The sequence below is a fragment of the Nicotiana tomentosiformis genome, chromosome 8, assembly GCF_000390325.3.
Source record: "Nicotiana tomentosiformis chromosome 8, ASM39032v3, whole genome shotgun sequence".
Classification (NCBI taxonomy): domain Eukaryota; kingdom Viridiplantae; phylum Streptophyta; class Magnoliopsida; order Solanales; family Solanaceae; genus Nicotiana; species Nicotiana tomentosiformis.
The window spans coordinates 27,948,363-27,968,195 of NC_090819.1; the positions used below are offsets into that span (position 1 = coordinate 27,948,363).

Genomic DNA, 19,833 nt, shown 5'->3' on the forward strand with positions numbered 1-19,833 from the left:
GTCGCATTACAGTTGGCATGCATAATTGACATGTAGATATAGTGATGTATTATTCTTCATATAAGTCACACCTGGCATATTTCATCTGTGTTAAACTTAACTATTAAACTTGAAAGCATATCTACATTTCTGTATCGTTTAAAATTTGTATGTAGACTGTATCTGTTGAGCTCGTCACTACTTTCAGCCCAAGGTTAGTCTTGTTACTTATTGAGTACATTGAGTTGATTGTACTCATACTACACTCTACACTTCGTGTGCAGATCCAGGTACTTAAGGGTACGGCGGTTGCTAGCTTTAGAGCTTTATCTGTTGGAAACTATCGAGGTAGCTGCCTTGGCGACCGCATACCTTGACTCTCCTTCTTTTCAGTTATTTTTATTGTTCTATCTTTCTAGACAATATTTTTAGTAGTCAGACTATGTTGTCATTTAGATGCTCATGTACTCAGTGATACCCGGATTTTGGGGGATTTTGTATTGAGTTGCAGTATTTTCTTATCAGTTAATTTTGAGATCTTCACTATTTAAGCTTATTTTGATATGTTTTAAATTAACGATGCTTGGTATTTGTGAGTTATCGACTTTCTTAGTATTGCGATAGGTGCCATCACGACATGTGAGATTTTGGGTCAAGTGGACTATGCACCTTAGATTTGGAGATGCCTCAGTTATGACAATTGTATACAGTAAAAACCGGTTAGTCCTTCATACGAACTGGTTTAAATGATAATACATTGGATCGGAGAAGCGCCTTATAGTATCGGGTTGAGGTCCGAAATCTAGTCACCAAGCTTCGATCCCGAAGGACCGATTAATGTCGAGCTCGATGTTATTATCAAGCTCGAATCCAAGTTAAACTATGATGCAAAGTAAAGTTATCGAGCTTATGATTCAGAAACCGACCAACACTAACCCCGAATCAATACAGGGATACGAGTCAGAATCGAGCTCGAGTCAAGATCGAGAGCTCGAGTCAAGACCAAAAACTTGAGTCAATATCGAGCTCATAGACAAGAGCCATTGCAATCCCACTAGAGGAGAGAATCCTGGCAGGAATTATGGAAAAGCTGATTTATCATGGGTCTCCCACTATGTATTTTTAATTATATCTAAAAGTAGGATCCTCCACTATAAAGAGGATGGCTACATTTCTGTAAAAGACCGTTTTTTGCTTACATTGTAATTCAAGCACCATATTCTCCTATATTCAAGAGTTATTCTTTTAAGATTCATAAATTGATTCATCTTGCTTAGTCCTAAAAATTATCTTCTTTCCAACCTTGTTTATTTTGCATTCTTTGCAATCCATATTTGATATTTCTATTTATCCTTATGATTTATATTAAGCTATATCACATATTCTTAGAACTACGTATAAATTCAACTCTATCCGTTTTTCATGTAAACAGTTTGGCGCCCACCGTGGGGCTAAGGATAACAGTGGTTATTTGATATGAATCTGCAAAAACACACCGTTTTGCGCTTGTTTCCGAAAGTATCTTGGATTTCGGATTAGCAACGACCAACTATCAATCAAATGGCCTTACCTATTGACAACGATGCTGGTTTTCAAGATGAGAACAACAACTTGAGACCCAGTACCGAAAGACCACTTGTCAACGCCGTTGGAGCTCGAATCGAAGTGAAGTGCAATGGCCAGCTGAAAGAGTCACAATTAAAAAGGTTGTGGTTGTCAATGAAGCAGATGCTTTGAGCACGTTAACTCAACAAATTGCAGCCTTAACACAAAAATTTAAATCTTTCTTAGGTAATGCACACCAGTCTGACAATTGCGACATGTGTGGTGGGAATCATCTTAACCCTGAATGCCTGGCAATTAATCAGACTGATGAACAGATAAATGCCATTGGCTATAAAAGCTACCCTTTCGGAAGTCCCATGGCAAAAAAATCCAGGATTTCAGTGGAATAATCCTAATGGTGCCAAAAACTCTTAAAGTCTTCAAAAGCAACATATTCAACGTTCACCTGATTTTCATAATCATAATAGAGGGCCGCAAAATTTTAGACCATATCCACAAAGATCCCAACAATTACTTTCTCCAAGTATTAAGGATTTATTGCATAAATACATTAAGACGAATGATGAGAAAATGGAAGGCCAAAGCACAACTCTCGAAATTTGAAAATTCAGGTGAGTCAACTAGCAACTCTTATATTTGGACAAATTCAAGGAGCCTTGCCTAGCAACACAGAAAAAAATCCAAAGGAGCCCCTCAAATCCATCTCGCTACATTCAGGTAAAACTCTTAACGATCCATATGCAAACAGACAAGGTAAGATTCAACCAAGGCATCATGTAAGTAAATGTGGGGATAAAGAAATAACTCATGAACCGCCAAAAGAACAAAATGATAAAGGAAAAAGAAAACTCGAAGTTGAAAACTCGAATGCGCAAGTTGTATTTATCCCTTTTCCTCAAAAAATGAAAAGAGAAAAACTTGATAAACAATTCTCAAAATTTTTGGAAATATTAAAGGAAATTTATATTAACATTCTTTTCACAGAAGCTTTGACACAAATTCCATCTTATGCTAAATATTTAAAATAAATTTTATCCAACAAAAGAAAATTAGAAGTTGTTTCTATGATAAAACTTACTGAAAAATACAGTGCTATCCTTCAAAACAAGCTTCCACAAAAGCTTGGAGACCCTAAAAGTTTCACAATCCCATGTACTCTAGGAGGAGTTCATTTTGAGAAAGCATTATGTGACTCAGGAGCTTCAATAAATCTAATTCCATTTTTAATTTTCAGAAAATTAGAACCGGGTGAAATGAAAGACACGGGAGTGTCCCTACAATTAGTTGATCAAAGCACTAACAAACCAAGGGGAATCATTCAAAATGTTCTTGTCAAAGTTGACAAATTTATATTTTCTGTAGATTTTATAGTGCTAGAAATTGAGAAAAATAGAGAAGTACCATAAATATTAGGGAGACATTGTGCAAGACGAACATAGTGAACCTCAACATGGGGAATTCAGTCTCGCAGATATGATATCGTGACCCTTGGGAAATATTCAGACAAGAGTTAGGGTAGTTAAAGGTACCGTATGAATGTTATGGAAATAAAAGATAGTCTCACTGGGAAGACAGTCAAAACTTCAGTTCAGGAGCAACCCTACAAGCGCAAGTGCGTGGAAATAAGTAACTACGGATAATTATAGGTGAGGAAGAACATCAAAAATTCTGTCAACTATACAATGTAGTAAGCTCGCAGCTTTACAAGAGTCAAAGGGTCCTTCCTAAGTACTACAATGAAAGACTAGCTGAGGAAATAAGGAAGAAGGCTTCAACCTAAGCACAGTGACCTAAAGAGGAAAGGGTCATGTAACAACAGTCTCACAACAAAATTATATGCACTCTAAAAGAAAGTGGCACCTACCGTGACTAATGAACGGAGAGTAAAAATCGAAAGTAATATTCGAGACCATATGAGTTGCACAAAAATTCCGGCATGTGTGGGAACTAAGATAAGCTAAGTATGAATGCAACAAGGGGGCAGAAAGACCAGGAAAAGTAATTGCCTATGTTTAAAGGAAGTTGAGATGGAACGAAAGGAATTATTCGATCAATGATCCAGAGCTAGTTACGTTCTGAACGCACTTAAGATTTCAGAGTATTATCTAAGCAGCATATATGTTGACAATCATATGGCCGTAGAAGATTCCGATATAAGTTAGAAGGAAGAATTGAGCCCGGGTCATAGACAAAGGATTGAATTGTTAAAGGATTGTATCATGGATATTCCATAGCGCCCATGAAAGGTTAAAGTAATCACTAATACCAGGAGCCACAGATCAGAAGATAGCTTAAGCCTACATAAAGGCTGATCAGAAGGAAGAGGAAACTAAAGAGTTACGTCAACCAAGTAAATCACGAGTCTGATTATTAGACCTAGAAAATTATAGACATCATGATTGAGAACATTGCAGAATCACTCTTAATATCAGAGGTACAAGAGAGATAGCACAACAACTATATTCTATAATGGCTCTACGATAAATCCAGTTATAAAAGTACGAGCCTCATAAGAAGTCAGTTTGAAGCCCCCACCAGATTGTGTATGCACCAGAGGTGCAAGTATTGTAATAGAGCTTCAAGTTGTGGATCTCAATTATACCTATGTGGAAGAGAGGTCATGAAAGAGATAGAAGATGTGATGCGAGACTTTAAGGTAAGTAAGGTAAAGGTGAACAACGTACAAGATACTCAAATACAGAGGGTTGTGAATAGTCCATACTTCGGATAGAAGGCTAGAAGCACGGGGATTCAGTATCCAGGAATGATAGCGGCGTCGTCATTAGCATATCTTCTAGCCTATGGTTTCTAGGTACCGAAAGATCCAGCCAAGAGAGTAAAGAAGAGTTAGAGACGATGTAATATCTCGCTTGATGTTCTAGAATAACATAAGGAAATGTATGGTGCAAGCAAGCTGAAGGAAGGTTACGAGTAGTATAAATAGATATGTATAGGTCGCAAGCTAAAGTATGGAAAAGCGACAAGGTTTTAGGAGGACAGGAGTAAGGATAAGAAAGGGAAAGTAAGAAGGTGACGAGAATGGATAAGTCCTCAAGATTGAGCTCATGTAAACAAGAGAGCTGATGGTTTCTCTAAGTTGTAGAAAGCTCAGTGTAGCCGAATGAACTCAAAGGAGTTTAAGACTAGTAGCATTTAGAAGAGACGGAATGCTGCCCTGGTAATAGAATGAGGGTGTAATTGTGACAAAAAAGGGTTTTTTCAAGAATTGTACAGGATTAAAATACCCACGTAAGTGAATTATATTGGGATGCTATGAAATACGGTTATGGAAGTATAGTATCGTATCGCCCCAGGTGGATCAGAAAAATCACTTCAAATGTTTCACGATGCAACGTGAGCCCTAGTGATTACGTAAGAGGTTTCAAGTTATTAGTGGTGAATTATAGATTAATACTGAGGTGAATCAACAATGGATGGACAAAAGTCACAAAGTATGAGATGAGATTAGGCCATCATTCTTAAGATGAACAGTAATGAGGAGACTTATACATATAGGATAAGCAACAAGAGTAACCTGGAGTTTGGAAGCAGACCTCAGTAACGATAAATCAAAGTAAGAGTTATGGTATAGTATGCCCTATCTAGATGCAGTAAAGTCATATGGATAGATAATTGTGTCTATGAAATAAGATATAGCAACATTCGTAGGTTCGACAAAGTATCGAGTGAAGAACTTTAATATACCTATAGATGCCTAGAGAGATATCTTGTCAAGCTTTGTATATGTTTACAAAGTGAGGCCTAAAGATTGGCTAAAAACTGGAGGAAAAAGCTGGAGGGAAGAGTCGCATAGGCGCACATACAAGGAAAAAGTGGTACAGGTTGCATGATAGAAGGTAGCAACAATTACGGGATTGGAAAAATTCCAACCATAAGTCGTGGTGTGAGAAAGAGGCCTAAAATGGGGAATGCCTTGGGCTTTGGAGTTATTTGCCGAGCAGTTGCCTAGATGGCAAGGAAAGTACTAAAGTATTCGGAAGACATAAGTTATGAAAATGATAATTGCATCAGTCAACATTCGAGGACGAATGTTCCAAAGGGGAGAATAATGTTACACCCTATGTTTTCGTACGTAGAAGTACGCCATAAGTAAATTGATATAAGCTCGGAAATGAGATGTTACATCTGTACGTTAAAATTTCGTCGTAAGTTAAGCGACATAAGTTCGGGAATGAGATTATTTTGGGATTGTAAGTATTACGTTATTTCAAACAAGTGATAAGTAAATTTGTGAAGGTGAGAGGGTAAGAAAATCGAAGAAGATGAGTTTCATCGAAGTTTGGCAATTTGAGATAAAATACGGTCCAAGCTATAATACCCGGTATTTATGGACTAGTGCCATACAATGTACCACATGACCGTGATTATAAGGTGTATAAAGTGTGGTAAAAGTATGTGGTATTTTAAGTAATTTAAGATAATTCTTAATTATGTGGATAATTGGTTAATTATTGAATAGTGGGAGATTATTAAATTAATCAAGAGATTAGTGGTTAATTAATTATAATATTTGGATAAGATTAATTAAGCCAATGTGGCAGCAATTGGAACAAGGATCAAGACCCAAATTATGACTCTTATATTACATAGCAAGGTGGCACTTTTTAAGAGAATTTAGTGGCCAAATCATCATGTCCTGTGGGGCCCACACCTAAAGGCTTAAAAACCTTTCTAAACTCACTTTGTATCTCTACAAGGTGATGAAGGATGCTTCAGCAAGTTCATATAAGAACTTATGTAATAGTAACGTGAGTTATCCAACAATTCATACGAGATTGTGTCTTAAGCAACGTGAGGTTTTGCGATTCTAAGGGAGTACAGTGCAACCTTTCCCAAGAATATCATACGGATTTTTCCCTACTCCAGGTATGTTAAGGCTAAGCCCTTCCTTCATTTTGGAATAATCTCGTAATTACATGTATTTGATAACGAGGCATAAAGAGAAGTTCATACTCCCGAATTTATATACATTATCCCAGTCTCATAAATTACAGTATTCTCCTTATCGGGACTTCATATTTAATTGAGTATTATATTCTTCCAGTCAAGAGAGCAGAGAGCCTATATATACAGTATTATACTATTTTCATTACCATCGAGCTATAATCGATGGGCAGGCTCCTATTGGGCAACCTCTGATCAGATGGTAAGTTATATACCGAGCCTATTGTGGCCGAGCGCCTATGAGTAGGCTCGCTAATAGGCGCTCGGCCATACTAGGCTCTGTATCTCGGCCATATATATATATATATATATAGAGAGAGAGAGAGAGAGAGAGAGGCCGAACAACTATTTTACTTACTATATTGAGAAAGTGAGTCAGTATCAGCATGTGAGCATATCTTCAGATTATCTTTGACTTCGAGTTACTTTCAGTTATTATATTATCAGTTCAGTTTCAGCTTTCAGTATATTGCCTTACATACTCGGTACATTATTTGTACTAACGTCCCTTTTGCCTGGGGACATTGCGTTTTATGACCGCAGGTCTCGATAGACAGGTCGAGATTCCTCCAAGTAGGCGATCAGCTCAGGGAAAGATGTTGGTGCATTCTATTTGCTCCAGAGTTTCTTGTTTGGTCAGTATGATTTAGATGTGTATTGTTTGGTATGGCGGGGCTTTGTCCCTACCCTTATGAAAATTATGTATTCTTATAGGCTTGTACACAGATGTCATGTACGTAAAAGATTGTATGGCCTTGTCGGCCTATGTTCAGTGTACGAGTGGTTATGTTGGCCTTATAGGCCCATTTGTCTTATGTATAAGTTGGTATTACATATTGTATTCTACCTATCTCACGGCAGCCTCTCCGGCTGAGTTATCTATGATAGTATGATACGAAAAGATACGTTATGTTGGTACTCGGTTGAGTAAGGTACCGGGTGCCCGACGTGGCCCATCGTCTTGGGTCGTGACAATAATGATATGATGCATCAATAATGAATAAGAGAGACTGGGGTAAAAATGTGCAAATAGAACTGTGACTGAGTGCAAAATAATAATTTAGCAAATAATTTCACAAGTACACGACCTCTATGGGTCCCAACAGTATAAACATATGATTTGAACATGATTCATAGATCAATTTCACTAATACGGGGAAAAATGTACGGATATCAACATATTTTTCAACTACACAGTTCCATGGAATTGACCAAGTCATAATTTCTACGGTGCACGCCCACACGCCCGTCACCTAGCATGTGCGTCACCTCAAAACCAATCACATAATACATATTCCGGGGTTTCATACCCTCAAAATCAAATTTAGAACTGTTACTTACCTCAAACCGTGAAATTCTTTATTCCGCTAGGTCTTTGCCTTGTGAATTGGCCTCCAAACGACTCGAATCTAACCACAAATAATTCGATTCAGTCAATAACATTTATTGGAATTAATTCTATATAAAAATAAAAGTTTTTCATAAAAATCTAAAATTTAACTCAAAAATCGCCCATGGGGCCCACGTTCCGCCACCTGATAAAAGTTACAAAATCCGAAAGCTCATTCAACCACGAGTCTAACCATACTAATTTTACTTAATTCTGACATCAACTCGACCCTCAAATCTTCAAATTAAACCAAGAGGGTTTTCTAATCTTTCCAACTTAATTCACCCATTAAATGTTGAAAACAACCATGGATTTGGGTAATTTAACCAATAATGAGTTAAGAACACTTACGTCGTTGTTTTTCTTTAAAATCTCCCAAAAATCGCCTCTTCCCGAGCTCCAATCCGTCAAAAATAGAAAATAGGACGTCAGAACTTAAACTTTCTGTCGAGACCTCTCTTCTTCGCGAACGCGATGCTTTACCGAGCTCTTCTTCGCGAACGCGAGCTCCTCTTCGCGAACGCAGGCAAAAACCCAAGCCCACTATTTTTTCCCTTCGCGAATGCGATGAATAATCCAGCTCCTATTCGCGAATGCGAGACCCCCTCGCGAACGCGAATGGCAAATCTTGCCTGCCTCAAATTCCCCTTCGCGAACGCGAAGAAGGAAACTAGAAAAATAAACCAGCAGTCTTCAGCCAATATGCCAAGTCCAAAAATGATCTGTTAACCTCCCGAAACTCACCCGAGTCCCTCGGGACCTCAACCAAACATACCGTCAAGTCCCATAACATCATACGAACTTAGTCGAACCCTCAAATTACCTCAAACAACGCTAAAATCATGAATCATACCCCAATTCAAGCCTAATGAACTTTGAAATTTTAAGTTTCCACAAACGACGCCGGAACCTATCAAATCAAGTCCGATTGACCTCAAATTTTGCACACAAGTCATAAATGACATAACAGACATATTAAAATTTTCAGAATCGGATTTCGACCCCGATATAAAAAAGTCAACCCCCGGTCAAACTTTCCAAAAATTTGACTTTCGCCATTTCAAGCCTAATTCCACTACGGACCTTCAAATAGTTTTTCGGACACACTCCTAAGTCCAAAATCACCATACGAAGCTATTGGAATCATCCGAATTAAATTATGGGGTCGTTTACACATAAATCAATATCCGGTCAACTTTTTCAACTTAAGTTTTTTATTATGAGACTAAGTATCTCATTTCACTCCGAAATCCTCCCGGGCCCGAACCAACTAACCCGGTAAGTCATAAAACAACTGTAAAGCATAACTTGAGCGGTAAATGGGAGGAACGGGGTTATAATACTCAAAACGACCGGCCGGGTCGTTACAACTGTACTATAATATTGGATAGTCAAAGAGATGACATCAAAAATTTTAAAGTAAACAAGAAGAATGCGACAAAATTGGGTTCTATTTCTTCTTTTTTTACTTATTTTTAGTAATCCTCCATTGTTTGTAATTTTGAAGAAATGAAATACATGTTAGGACAGTAAATATCTCATATATGCTGTCTTCGATCTACTGAAGGATTGTCACGACCCGAAATTTCCCATCGACGGGACCGTGATGGCGCCTAACATTTCACTTGCTAGGCAAGCCAACGTTAGAGAATTATTAAATCAATTCCTTATTTCCATTCAGTAATTAACAATATTTAACTAAGATAAAATATAATGAGTGCGGAATATCATAAAGCTGTATTAATTAGTACCATCCGCATCTGGAGTCACAATTCACGAGCATTCTAGAATTTACTACAAGTAATAGTCAGAAAGAAATACAACTGTCTGAATGAAAGAAATAGTAGAACAGAAAAGACAGACGAGGACTTCAAGGTCTGTGAACGCCGACAGATCTACCTTGAGTCTCCGGACAGCGGACCAATAGCAAAATCTCGATCAACCCGAGCCGGTATCAAAATCTGCATAGAAAGTGCAGAGTACAGTATCAGTACAACCGACCCCATGTACTGGTAAGTGTCGAGCCTAACCTCGACGAAGTAGTGGCGAGGATAAGGCAATGCACCTACAAATCAACCTGTATAATTTAACAGTGTATATATAAATAACAGAAATGAAAAACTAAACAGGAAATGTAGGGAGGGGAACATACTGAGGGGAATGCAAGATAAAGAACTACAACAGAATGATCACCGGAGCAGTCAATATACCATGAATCAACAGGAATAGTGAATACAGTAAGAAAAAATGCACGACATCACCCTTCGTTCTTTTACTCTCAATCTCACCATAAAATTAATAAAAACGGAACGGCATCACCGTTCGTGCATTAACTCTCATATCATGGCACAACATCACCCTTCGTGCATTAACACTCACAATATGGCACGACATTACCCTTCGTGCATTAACACTCACAATATGGCACGGCATCACCTTTCGTGCATTAACACTCACAATATGGCACGGCATCACCCTTCGTGCATTAACACTCTCCCTTACCATAATGCAATGCATAAATAACAACAGGGAGATAGAATAACAAGTACAAACCTTACTTCAACATTTGGTTCCATAATATCAATCTCAACTTTGAAATAAAAACTCAATTATCACCAAAAAATTCGTAAACATGATAAGAACGATAAATTAAATAACACTAGTATAACATGTAGCAATTTGGCATATGAAAGAGACAATATAAGAAAAAATAGAGAAACATGGAAAGCAGGTATATTGGCGGCGCATAAGTACTCGTCACCTCACATATACGCCGCTCACATGAATTTCACTTAGCAAGTAATCTAAGGTTCCTGATTCCCTCAAGTTAGGGTTAGGCACAACACTTACCTCGCTCCGAAGGCCACTTAATTCTCAATCACAGTTTTTTTCTTTGGAATTCACCTCCAAACCACTCGTATCTATTCAAAAATGACTCAATAATATCAAATACTGCTAAAGGAATCAATTATATTGCTTAAATTAAGTTTCCCAAATTTTTCTCCAAAAAGTCAAAAAATCGACCCCGGGCCCGCTTGGTCAAAACTCAAGGTTGGGACCAAAATTTATTTACCCATTCACCCCCGAGCCCGAATATATAGTTGATTTTGGAATCCGACCTCAAATTGGGGTCTAAATCCTCAAATTTCGGACATCCCTAGTTTCTACCCTTACCCCTAATTCTACCATGAAAACTCTAGAATTTAGGTTGATAATTCATAAAATAGTAATTGAAAGAAAATAGTTTAGAATCACTTACCAACAATTTGGGGAAGAAACGACTCTTGAAAAATCGTCTCTCACCGTTTGGTTTTTGAGAAAAATAAATTTTTGGCTAAAATCACGTTTTTGGATTTTGTTAAGTGCTGGGCAACAGTGTTCATCGCGTTCGTGAGAGCACTGTCGCGTTCGCGAAGGGTACTGGCTGTCAAGCCTTCGCGTTCGCGAGACCCAGCTCGCGTTCGCGATGGTTACTCCCCCTGGCCTTCACGTTCGCGAGGCATTGCTCGCGTTCGCGATGAAGGAACGGCTGATTCCCCCTCCCCAATGCCTAACACTACGCGTTCACGATGGGCTTGTCGCATTCGCGAAGGGTAACGCCCCCATCGCTTCGCGTTCACGACCAAGCCTTCACGTTCGCGAAGAAGAAATTCCTGTCTCATCAATTTACTCTTCGCGTTCGCGAGAGGACCTTCGCGAATGCGAAGAAGGATATGCCAGACACCAGAATCTCCAAAAAACTAGATTTTTCCCAAGTCCAAAACATCCCGTGGCCTATCCGAAACTCACCCGAGCCCTCGGGGTTCCAAACCAAATATGCACATAAGTTTAAAAATATCGTGCGAACTTGCTCGCGCGATCAAATTGCCAAAATAACACGTAGATCTACGAATTTAGCACCAAATCAAATGAAATTCTCAAGAACACTTTAAAATTTTTATTTTCTCAACTGGACGTCCGAATCACGTAAATCAACTCCGTTTCTCACCAAATTTCACAGACAGGTCTTAAATATCATAATAAATCTGTATCGGGCTCTGAAACTAAAATATGGACCCGATACTAATTATGCCAAATGTCAATCAATTCTTAAAAATAATAATTTCCAAACTTTTAATTTTCATCAAAAATTCATAACTCAAATTAGGGACCTCCGAATTCGATTTCGGGCATACGCCCAGGTCCCATAATTCGATACGGACCTACCGGGACTATCAAAATATGGATCCGGACCCTTTTACCAAAAATATTGACCGAAATCAACTAAAATTAACTTTTAAGACATAAATTCTTATTTTCATCAATTTTTAACATAAAAGCTTTCCGAAACATGCCCGGACTACGCACGCGAATCGAGAAAGATAAAAATGAGATTTTTAAGATTTAAGAACGCAAATTCAAGTTCTAAAACATAATATGACCTTTTGGGTCATCACCAAGGATATACTGTCGTGGATCGCATACTCATTCTAAAGGTATAAATTAGATAAAGTTGTGTGGTCATGGTGTTGTGTGATGTTGTCAGTGCTTTGAAATACCTATGACAATTCCAATGGCCATAATTTTGCCGTTGGCCTAGCTTGAAAATTAAATGAAGCTGGTTTTATAAACAGAGATAAAATATGGTGGCAATTTCTGTCTCATGAAATGTTTTCGCAAAAATGGAGAATATAGTCTAAATAATTCTCTCAATAATTCATTTCATAACGTGCAAAAGTATAATAGTACTATTGAATAAAAAGAAGAAGAAAACGGTTACAACTTCTCATAACTTGTCAGAGGGATGATTTATGTTGCAAATCCAATGTGCGATGATCTTGAAATTCATGCTAAATATAGGGATGACATTTTTAGTATGCTTATCTCGCAGCTTAATAAAAAAATCAAAAAGCTATCATAACTATGTTAAAAATATCATGGTTATTTCAAATTGAGGGATGATAAATATTTTTTTCGGAAGAATCATATCGATACTTGAAACTTGATTTATTGTTTTGGGATCATGAGATTAAATAATATTTATACTTTTATATTATTCTAAAATTGATGACCTTTTGTGAATTTGGTGTCTCTTGAGAGAGAAGCACAATCTATTACTCCTTTTGTCCTAATTTATGCGATGCACATTTTATATATAGAAATAATATTGCTTTAAACTTTTTATTTCACCCTTAATTAAATAATTTATAGTCACACAGATATTTATGGTTTATTTAAACTACAAATTTAAAAAAAATCTTTCTTTTTTAAACTTCATGTCCAGTTAAAGTGCATCACGTATATTATGAAGGAAAAAAAAAATCATATTTAGCATTATACTTGAATTTAATGTTTATGTCTAGTATTTATATTATAGGTTAAAGATGACCCACAATATTCGTCTTACCAATGCTACAAGAGAGTAAATATTAATAATTCACTTTTCTTGTCAAGATTGATAAGAAAAGCGAGAACATAAAGGAGTTTAATTATTCAAGATAAACATGAACTTGAAGATATTGATGCGACGTAATTGAGGAACCAGATAAATCAGCCATGATATTATTAAAGAGGACGAACAATTACCATACGACGATAGACACTTATTCTTACATAAACTCATACTTTATTTTTTCATACATATTATTAACGCAAAATTTTAATTATAATAATATGACATTGTTTTATAAAATCATATACTTGCGCGGGGGGCGAAACTAGTATAATGTTAAGAGCATTAAGATCCCAAGTCCCGACTCATCGTTTTTGCAAATTCATAACCTCGAATCTACCTACACCCATGGGCCTGATCGCCAGATCACAAAACATTATGGTGTAATGTGTACTTATTACGAAGTTCGAAAACACAATTCAAAACAAATCGAAGGACTCCATAGCGAATAAAGAGTTCATATAAAAACCCTAATCTTCTCCATTTCGCCAATCTAGGGTTTCCTTGTTCAGAGCCAACCGGACAGCAGCCCCCTTACCCCCTTCCCCCCAAAACACACACACACGCACACCACCACCTCCAGCCACCATGGGTCGTATGCACAGTCGAGGGTCGGTTCATTCTTTCTCTTTCTCTGTATATATTTCATATATAACACTTATTAATGGCACATTGTACTTATATTTTTTTGTATATTTTTTTATGAATATTGCTTGTTACACAGTAAGGGTATTTCGGCTTCAGCACTTCCGTACAAGAGGACACCACCAAGTTGGTTGAAAATCTCTGCACCTGATGTAAGTAATTTCTACTGGCATTTCAAAACCTCTTGATATTTACTTGTTTCAGTTTTAATTTTTAAAATTCTGCACATTTATTTAAAAAATTTGCTTGATATATTTGCTTAAAAATGAGAAGTCCCTGGTGTCCGTGACGTATGGTTCAAAACTCGGTGGATAATGGATTCGTCCCTCTATCCTTCTCCACTTAAATACCAGGCTTTTATCTGGAGTTGGATGGGTTCGAATCCATTCACAAGTTGAGCTCTTACCACTAGACTAAAGCGCTGGTGGCATTAGGTAGTTTACTTTCATTTGGCTGAAAAGGGGATATAAGGTTTGGAGCTTGTAATGATTTTTGTTATGGACTCCATGTCATATGAAACATTTACATTAATGAAAGATGGAAGTTATCAAGTAGGCAATTTATGCTTATCATGATTATGTTGTTAACTGGTTGTACTATTGGACTCTAGTGTAACCACTAAGAAAACAACTCATATGTTTAGCGGAGTAGTCAGCCATCTTATCTTTGCAGTTATGTCTAAATCTCTTGCGTCTGCTACCCTAGGTTTCCCTTTTAATACTTAAATGGTGGATTCATGGTATTTTCTTAATGCCTTTTATGTAAATGTGCCTATTGAAGTGCCACAGCTGGTTGCAGTATTGTGTCCCTTGTTTGACTGGTTGAAAGAAAGGAAGGTGCTAGTGTGTTATGGGGTTATAGGTGGACTTGACTCCTGATTAATTGGGATTCTTGTCCCTTGCCACATGCTTCTTCGAAGTAACACTAATTTCCTACCATATAGTGGAAGAGATGGATCTTTTCCCTCTTATTCACTGAAGTTATATATTCCTGTACTTGAAAAGATAAAAGTAAGGTATACAAGGTCCCTAATAAAAAAAAATGGTATAACCATGCTAGGTAAGATTGAAGTAATGTGACAGAGGCAATGCAGGATCCTTTCTTTGTGTTAGTGATTTTAAGGGTATACGCCATTTTACGTAGAAGAATGTGGCATATAAATTGCTTGTGCATTTTGGCTTCCTGTAATTTAGTAGAAAGCAGAAAATTATATTTCCCATTACCAGGGTCATTTGTGGTTTTCTTCATATAAAGGGTCGAGCTTCTTCCCTTCATGAGGATCGGTCGAGCTTTTTCCCTTCATGAGGATCGGTCGAGCTTTTTCCCTTCATGAGGATCAGTTGAGCTTTTCTGTCTGTTTGAACATCGATCGGAAGGTTCAGTACAGAACCTGGTTGGAAATTGCTAAAATTCAAAACTATGTCCAAATATTTAAATGTGTAACTTGATTGGATAAAGTCCTGTACTTATTTCTAGTTTCTTAACTAGCAGCATTCTCTTGTGTTTCAGGTTGAAGATAACATCTGCAAGTTTGCAAAAAAAGGCTTAACACCTTCTCAAATTGGTGTTATTCTTCGTGATTCCCATGGCATTGCTCAGGTGAAGAGTGTAACTGGTAGCAAGATTCTCAGAATTTTGAAGGCTCATGGTACCTATTCAATATTGTGTTTTTTGTTGGTATTAGTTTCTCAAGGAAATATTTGATAGAATAATGATACTTAATTTGCTAGGACTTGCTCCTGAGATTCCCGAGGATCTGTACCACCTTATCAAGAAAGCAGTTGCAATCAGGAAGCATCTTGAAAGAAACAGGAAAGACAAAGATTCCAAGTTTAGATTGATTCTTGTGGAGAGCAGGATTCACCGACTTGCTCGCTACTACAAGAAAACAAAGAAGCTTCCACCAGTCTGGAAGTAGTAAGTCCAGTCTGCCTATTTGACTCTACTAGTGAATTGCTTCTGATTCACCTTTTTAATCAAGCTTTATGTTGCATTTGCAAAAAATATATTTGCAAATATATGTGAAATTGTGAATATGTCCAATGCTTTTATGAATTGACTTATTTATCTAAGCATGCTCTGTTAATTGTCCTTGGAAATTTGGTGGAAATGTTTATTTTGGTTGGAGAATATTGATTCTGTCAATGCATTATGGTTATTCTCTTTCCGGTGTAGTAATAGATAGACTATTTCAAGTTGTAGATCTTGTGTGGTTCCAGAGAACAATTTTTACACTTGCTATAAAGAATTTGGTCTCAAGGATAAGTTGTCCTCAAATGGGTTGTTTATAGTTACTGCAGTATATATATGCTGAAGGCACCACTTCTTTTTCTTGCTTTAGTCTGGCAAAAGAACATACATTCTTCTTTCAAATATTAATGAAAGCAAATGGAGAGAAGTTTATGGAAATCTTCATGTTTCCTGCCCGACCCTTCAAACTGTATTTGCTGAATATTATTAAGGTTTGGTTTCATACAAGATACCATACCATGTGCTGTGCGTTCAGATTTGCAGACAGGTGCAGGATGCTTGGATGTGTTTGTGCGGCTTAGTCCTCTAATGGCATCATTAGTCCTTTGTAGGGAGGGAAGTAGCAGGGTATGGGTTTTTGTCAGGTTGCTTGTTCATGTTCTGGTTTATTTAGGTGGGGTTTTTCTAGATTGAAAAACATTTTTTGCAAGCTCTTTATCTTTTTAAGCAAACGGCTAAATTCTAAGATGGAGCTCAATGGTATCACCATCACAGCTTTAAAGCTGTTAAACACTTTTAATCAGAAGCAACAGTGTTTACTCTTCCCTGTCATGTGAGTCGGACATCTGCCTAAGTTGGAGCTCTTTTGTCTGCACAAATATAATTATGTGAAAGACACTTTAATACTGGGTTTTCCTAGTTAATCCCCCCCCCCCCCCCCCCCTCTTCTTTTCCTCTACTTGTGAATTGCTGTGTACTAATTTCAGTTTTTAACTTGCAGTGAATCGACCACTGCCAGTACTCTCGTGGCATAGAGAAGTCAGGGGCATGCGATGCTACTTTCTTTGTCGTCATATCTTGAAAATTCTAGATTTAAGTTGTTTTGGCATGGCCTGGATACTTCAATTGTAACAAATTATGTACTCGAGCGGATGATAGGGGTTCATTTAAGTTTCCTATTCAGGATTTTGACATTGAGACTTGTTATTTATGGTACGTATAATTTTTGCTTATCTATGTTTTTAAATTCTCATCTTGCCAAATTCTCGTCAATTGAGCTTGCTTATATTTCCGTATATCACTTAGAGAAACAGAAAGAATACAGTGTGCATTCAGTTATTAATTCGCGGCTAGTGGGTTTTCGTTGATAATAGGTTTAATTAGTAATGGCCTCTCCTTTCACAAAGTGTTTGCCTGGAACCGTTCCTTAACATTTTACTAGAATTTTCTTTTAACAACCTATAGGATAATTTTGTCTACTAAGGCTTCAACACAGGTAACTCTACTCTTAGGCTTTAGACGGAAAAAACTTCCCCTAGCATATATTGCATATGTTGGTATTCGTTGAGGCTTATGCTTAAAGGAAAAATTATAAGCTGGACTCGTGCGGCTACTCTGGTTTTAAGTTTTTGGTATTAACTCCCTTTGGTGGAAAAGAATATCATGTCCAACCAAACCAAATATATGCAGACTCATTCTCTTATTCCATCCTATTAAGTGTTGTGACTTTCATGCATTTTGTGACACCTACTGGAAAAAACATGGAAGCAGTTTGGAATTTAGAATTGACAATATCAATTTGCCCCTGTTCATTAGTTATTGGAACCTGCATTATTGCTGCTTTACTATTCAAACAGACCACCCTCAAAGCAAAATAGTTGAAAGGCAATAATAATAAGCAGATAGACGAAAATGAACTATGCTCCATCACTCTCGCAGAATCCAACCACTTAACCTATCTCACGTTTGGCCTACCAATAGTTTTCTATTCTTGTTCTTGACAGACTTTAATAACTATAGTATAAAGAAACGGGGCTCAAATGAAGTAAAATACTACTTTATTTTGTCTTGTTCCCATTCGAATTCAAGAGACTTTTTAGAATCTTTATGTTGTATGCTCAGTTTACGTACTTTCTTCTTTTCATTGCAAGGTCACTAAAGATACAAAAATCTTTCAATGTAAGAAAAGAATAACTTCCAAAACATCAAAACAGCTGGTGGATGGTCCACTGAAGCCAAAAGAAAGGACTAATAGGAATCCGATGGGACATTATGTATACAAATAAAAAAAGAGAAAAAGGAATACGATTAGACAACTTTTAGAGAAATCACCAACTATGCTTGAGGAAAAGGGGAACAAAATTACAAGAATAAAGGTCATGTGTTCATGTCCTTTTTGGAAAGGAAATTTAGATTTAGAATTCCTGTATTTTGTCATTTTGTGCACAACGTATAGCTTCAAGGACACTGGCACACTGATAGAGGCGAAACCGGGTTCTTAAGTTGACACCAAATTCATAGCTCGTCTTGGTTACTAGGTTTTCAATTAAATATTTATATACATTTAAAAATACAGGGTATAAGCAAAAACTACTGAATTCGTCCGAACCCGTAACTAATAATCTAGCTTCTGCCTCTGCACACTGCATTGCAGCAACTCCAACAAGAGAAACTGACACTCTGGAAGTAAATAGTTTCATTTCATTTACACTTCATGTCTCATTCTATGCTAGTATTGAACTATACCTATCAGAAGGTATCTTCAATACATCAAACTATCCTACCACTTAATCATCTAATTAATCAATAAATCAGACTTTCTTTTCGTAAAAATATGGCTAAGTTCTTTGTAGCTACTAAAGTAAAATTTAGAAGTTGTTTACATGTACTCACATTTCCTTCTTCTTCCACATCATTGTCCTGTTTTTCCCCCAACATCATTGTGTAAAAGGGCAGAGTGAAAAACAGGAGCCGTTCATTTTTTCGTTTCTGGGAAAAAGAGGACAAGATTTCTTATAAGCCAGCAACAATGTTGTACAAATATTAATTTGAAAAGGAAAGAAGGCTAGAGAAGTGCTGGAGTTGGGATTTCACTTCTTCTGGTTTCTTAACAAGATGATGATATCTGTAATCGCTCTTCTCTTGTGCTACCATAGGAAAAATGATTTCATAATTTGTCATTTTTGGTGTATGTTGCAACTATTACCAATAAAGCATCATTGTTAGGTATATGTTACATTTGCAGCTTCAAATGGTTTTTTCTTTCCCCTCTCCAGAAAGAAACTATAGAAAGCATAGTAAAAAGAACCAATGCAATCATCTTATATAATGACTCTAAACGGTTTAACTTTTAAAAATAGTAGAATCTTTCATCTGAGAGCCAAAATAAGATGTCTAACTTCAGAAATCATGTAGAGGGAATGATTGATTCAAAGATCAGAAAGGGAATAGATATCTAAATACTAGTGCATAATGGATTAACCAAATCGGCACACTTAGGGGTCGTTTGGTTTGAAGATAAGTTATGTTGGGATTAGTTATGTTGAGATTAGTTATACTGGGATTAATTATGCTGGAATTAGTTATCCTGGTATTATTTCTCATTGACTGTTTGGTATGTTGTATTAATCATGGGATTGTCAATTTTATTGTTTCATCCTGGGATTGCTATTCCACCCTTTGGCAGGTATAAGTTATCCCGGTACTATTTTTAATCCTGGGATAACTTATCCCAGGTTTAATAACCAAACAAGGGATAAGACGAAACTAAATTTTTATCCCAGGATTATTTTTGCTTATCCATCATACCAAACGACCCCTTAGAACACAAGATCATACTCCAACAAGCGAGAGACATTCCAACCAAATGTGATATACACAAAAAGAA

The 19,833-nt window shown here is 36.9% G+C and overlaps 1 protein-coding gene across 1 annotated transcript; it reads left to right on the plus strand.

Annotated features, from left to right (window-relative positions):
- Positions 1-13,752: 13,752 nt before the first annotated feature.
- On the plus strand, positions 13,753-17,179 carry LOC104107716 (small ribosomal subunit protein uS15). Its single transcript, XM_009616592.4, has 5 exons — positions 13,753-13,942; positions 14,056-14,128; positions 15,486-15,624; positions 15,707-15,893; positions 16,948-17,179. Exons 1-5 carry the CDS (start codon positions 13,920-13,922, stop codon positions 16,979-16,981), a joined length of 456 nt encoding a protein of 151 aa, XP_009614887.1. The 5' UTR covers positions 13,753-13,919; the 3' UTR covers positions 16,982-17,179.
- Positions 17,180-19,833: the final 2,654 nt, after the last annotated feature.

Coding starts and splice junctions, on each gene's coding strand:
- LOC104107716 (XM_009616592.4), top strand. CDS start 13,920: ATGGGTCGTATGCACAGTCGAGG. Junction 13,943..14,055: donor GGTCGTATGCACAGTCGAGG/GTCGGTTCATTC, acceptor CTTGTTACACAG/TAAGGGTATTTCGGCTTCAG. Junction 15,894..16,947: donor CTTCCACCAGTCTGGAAGTA/GTAAGTCCAGTC, acceptor TTTAACTTGCAG/TGAATCGACCACTGCCAGTA.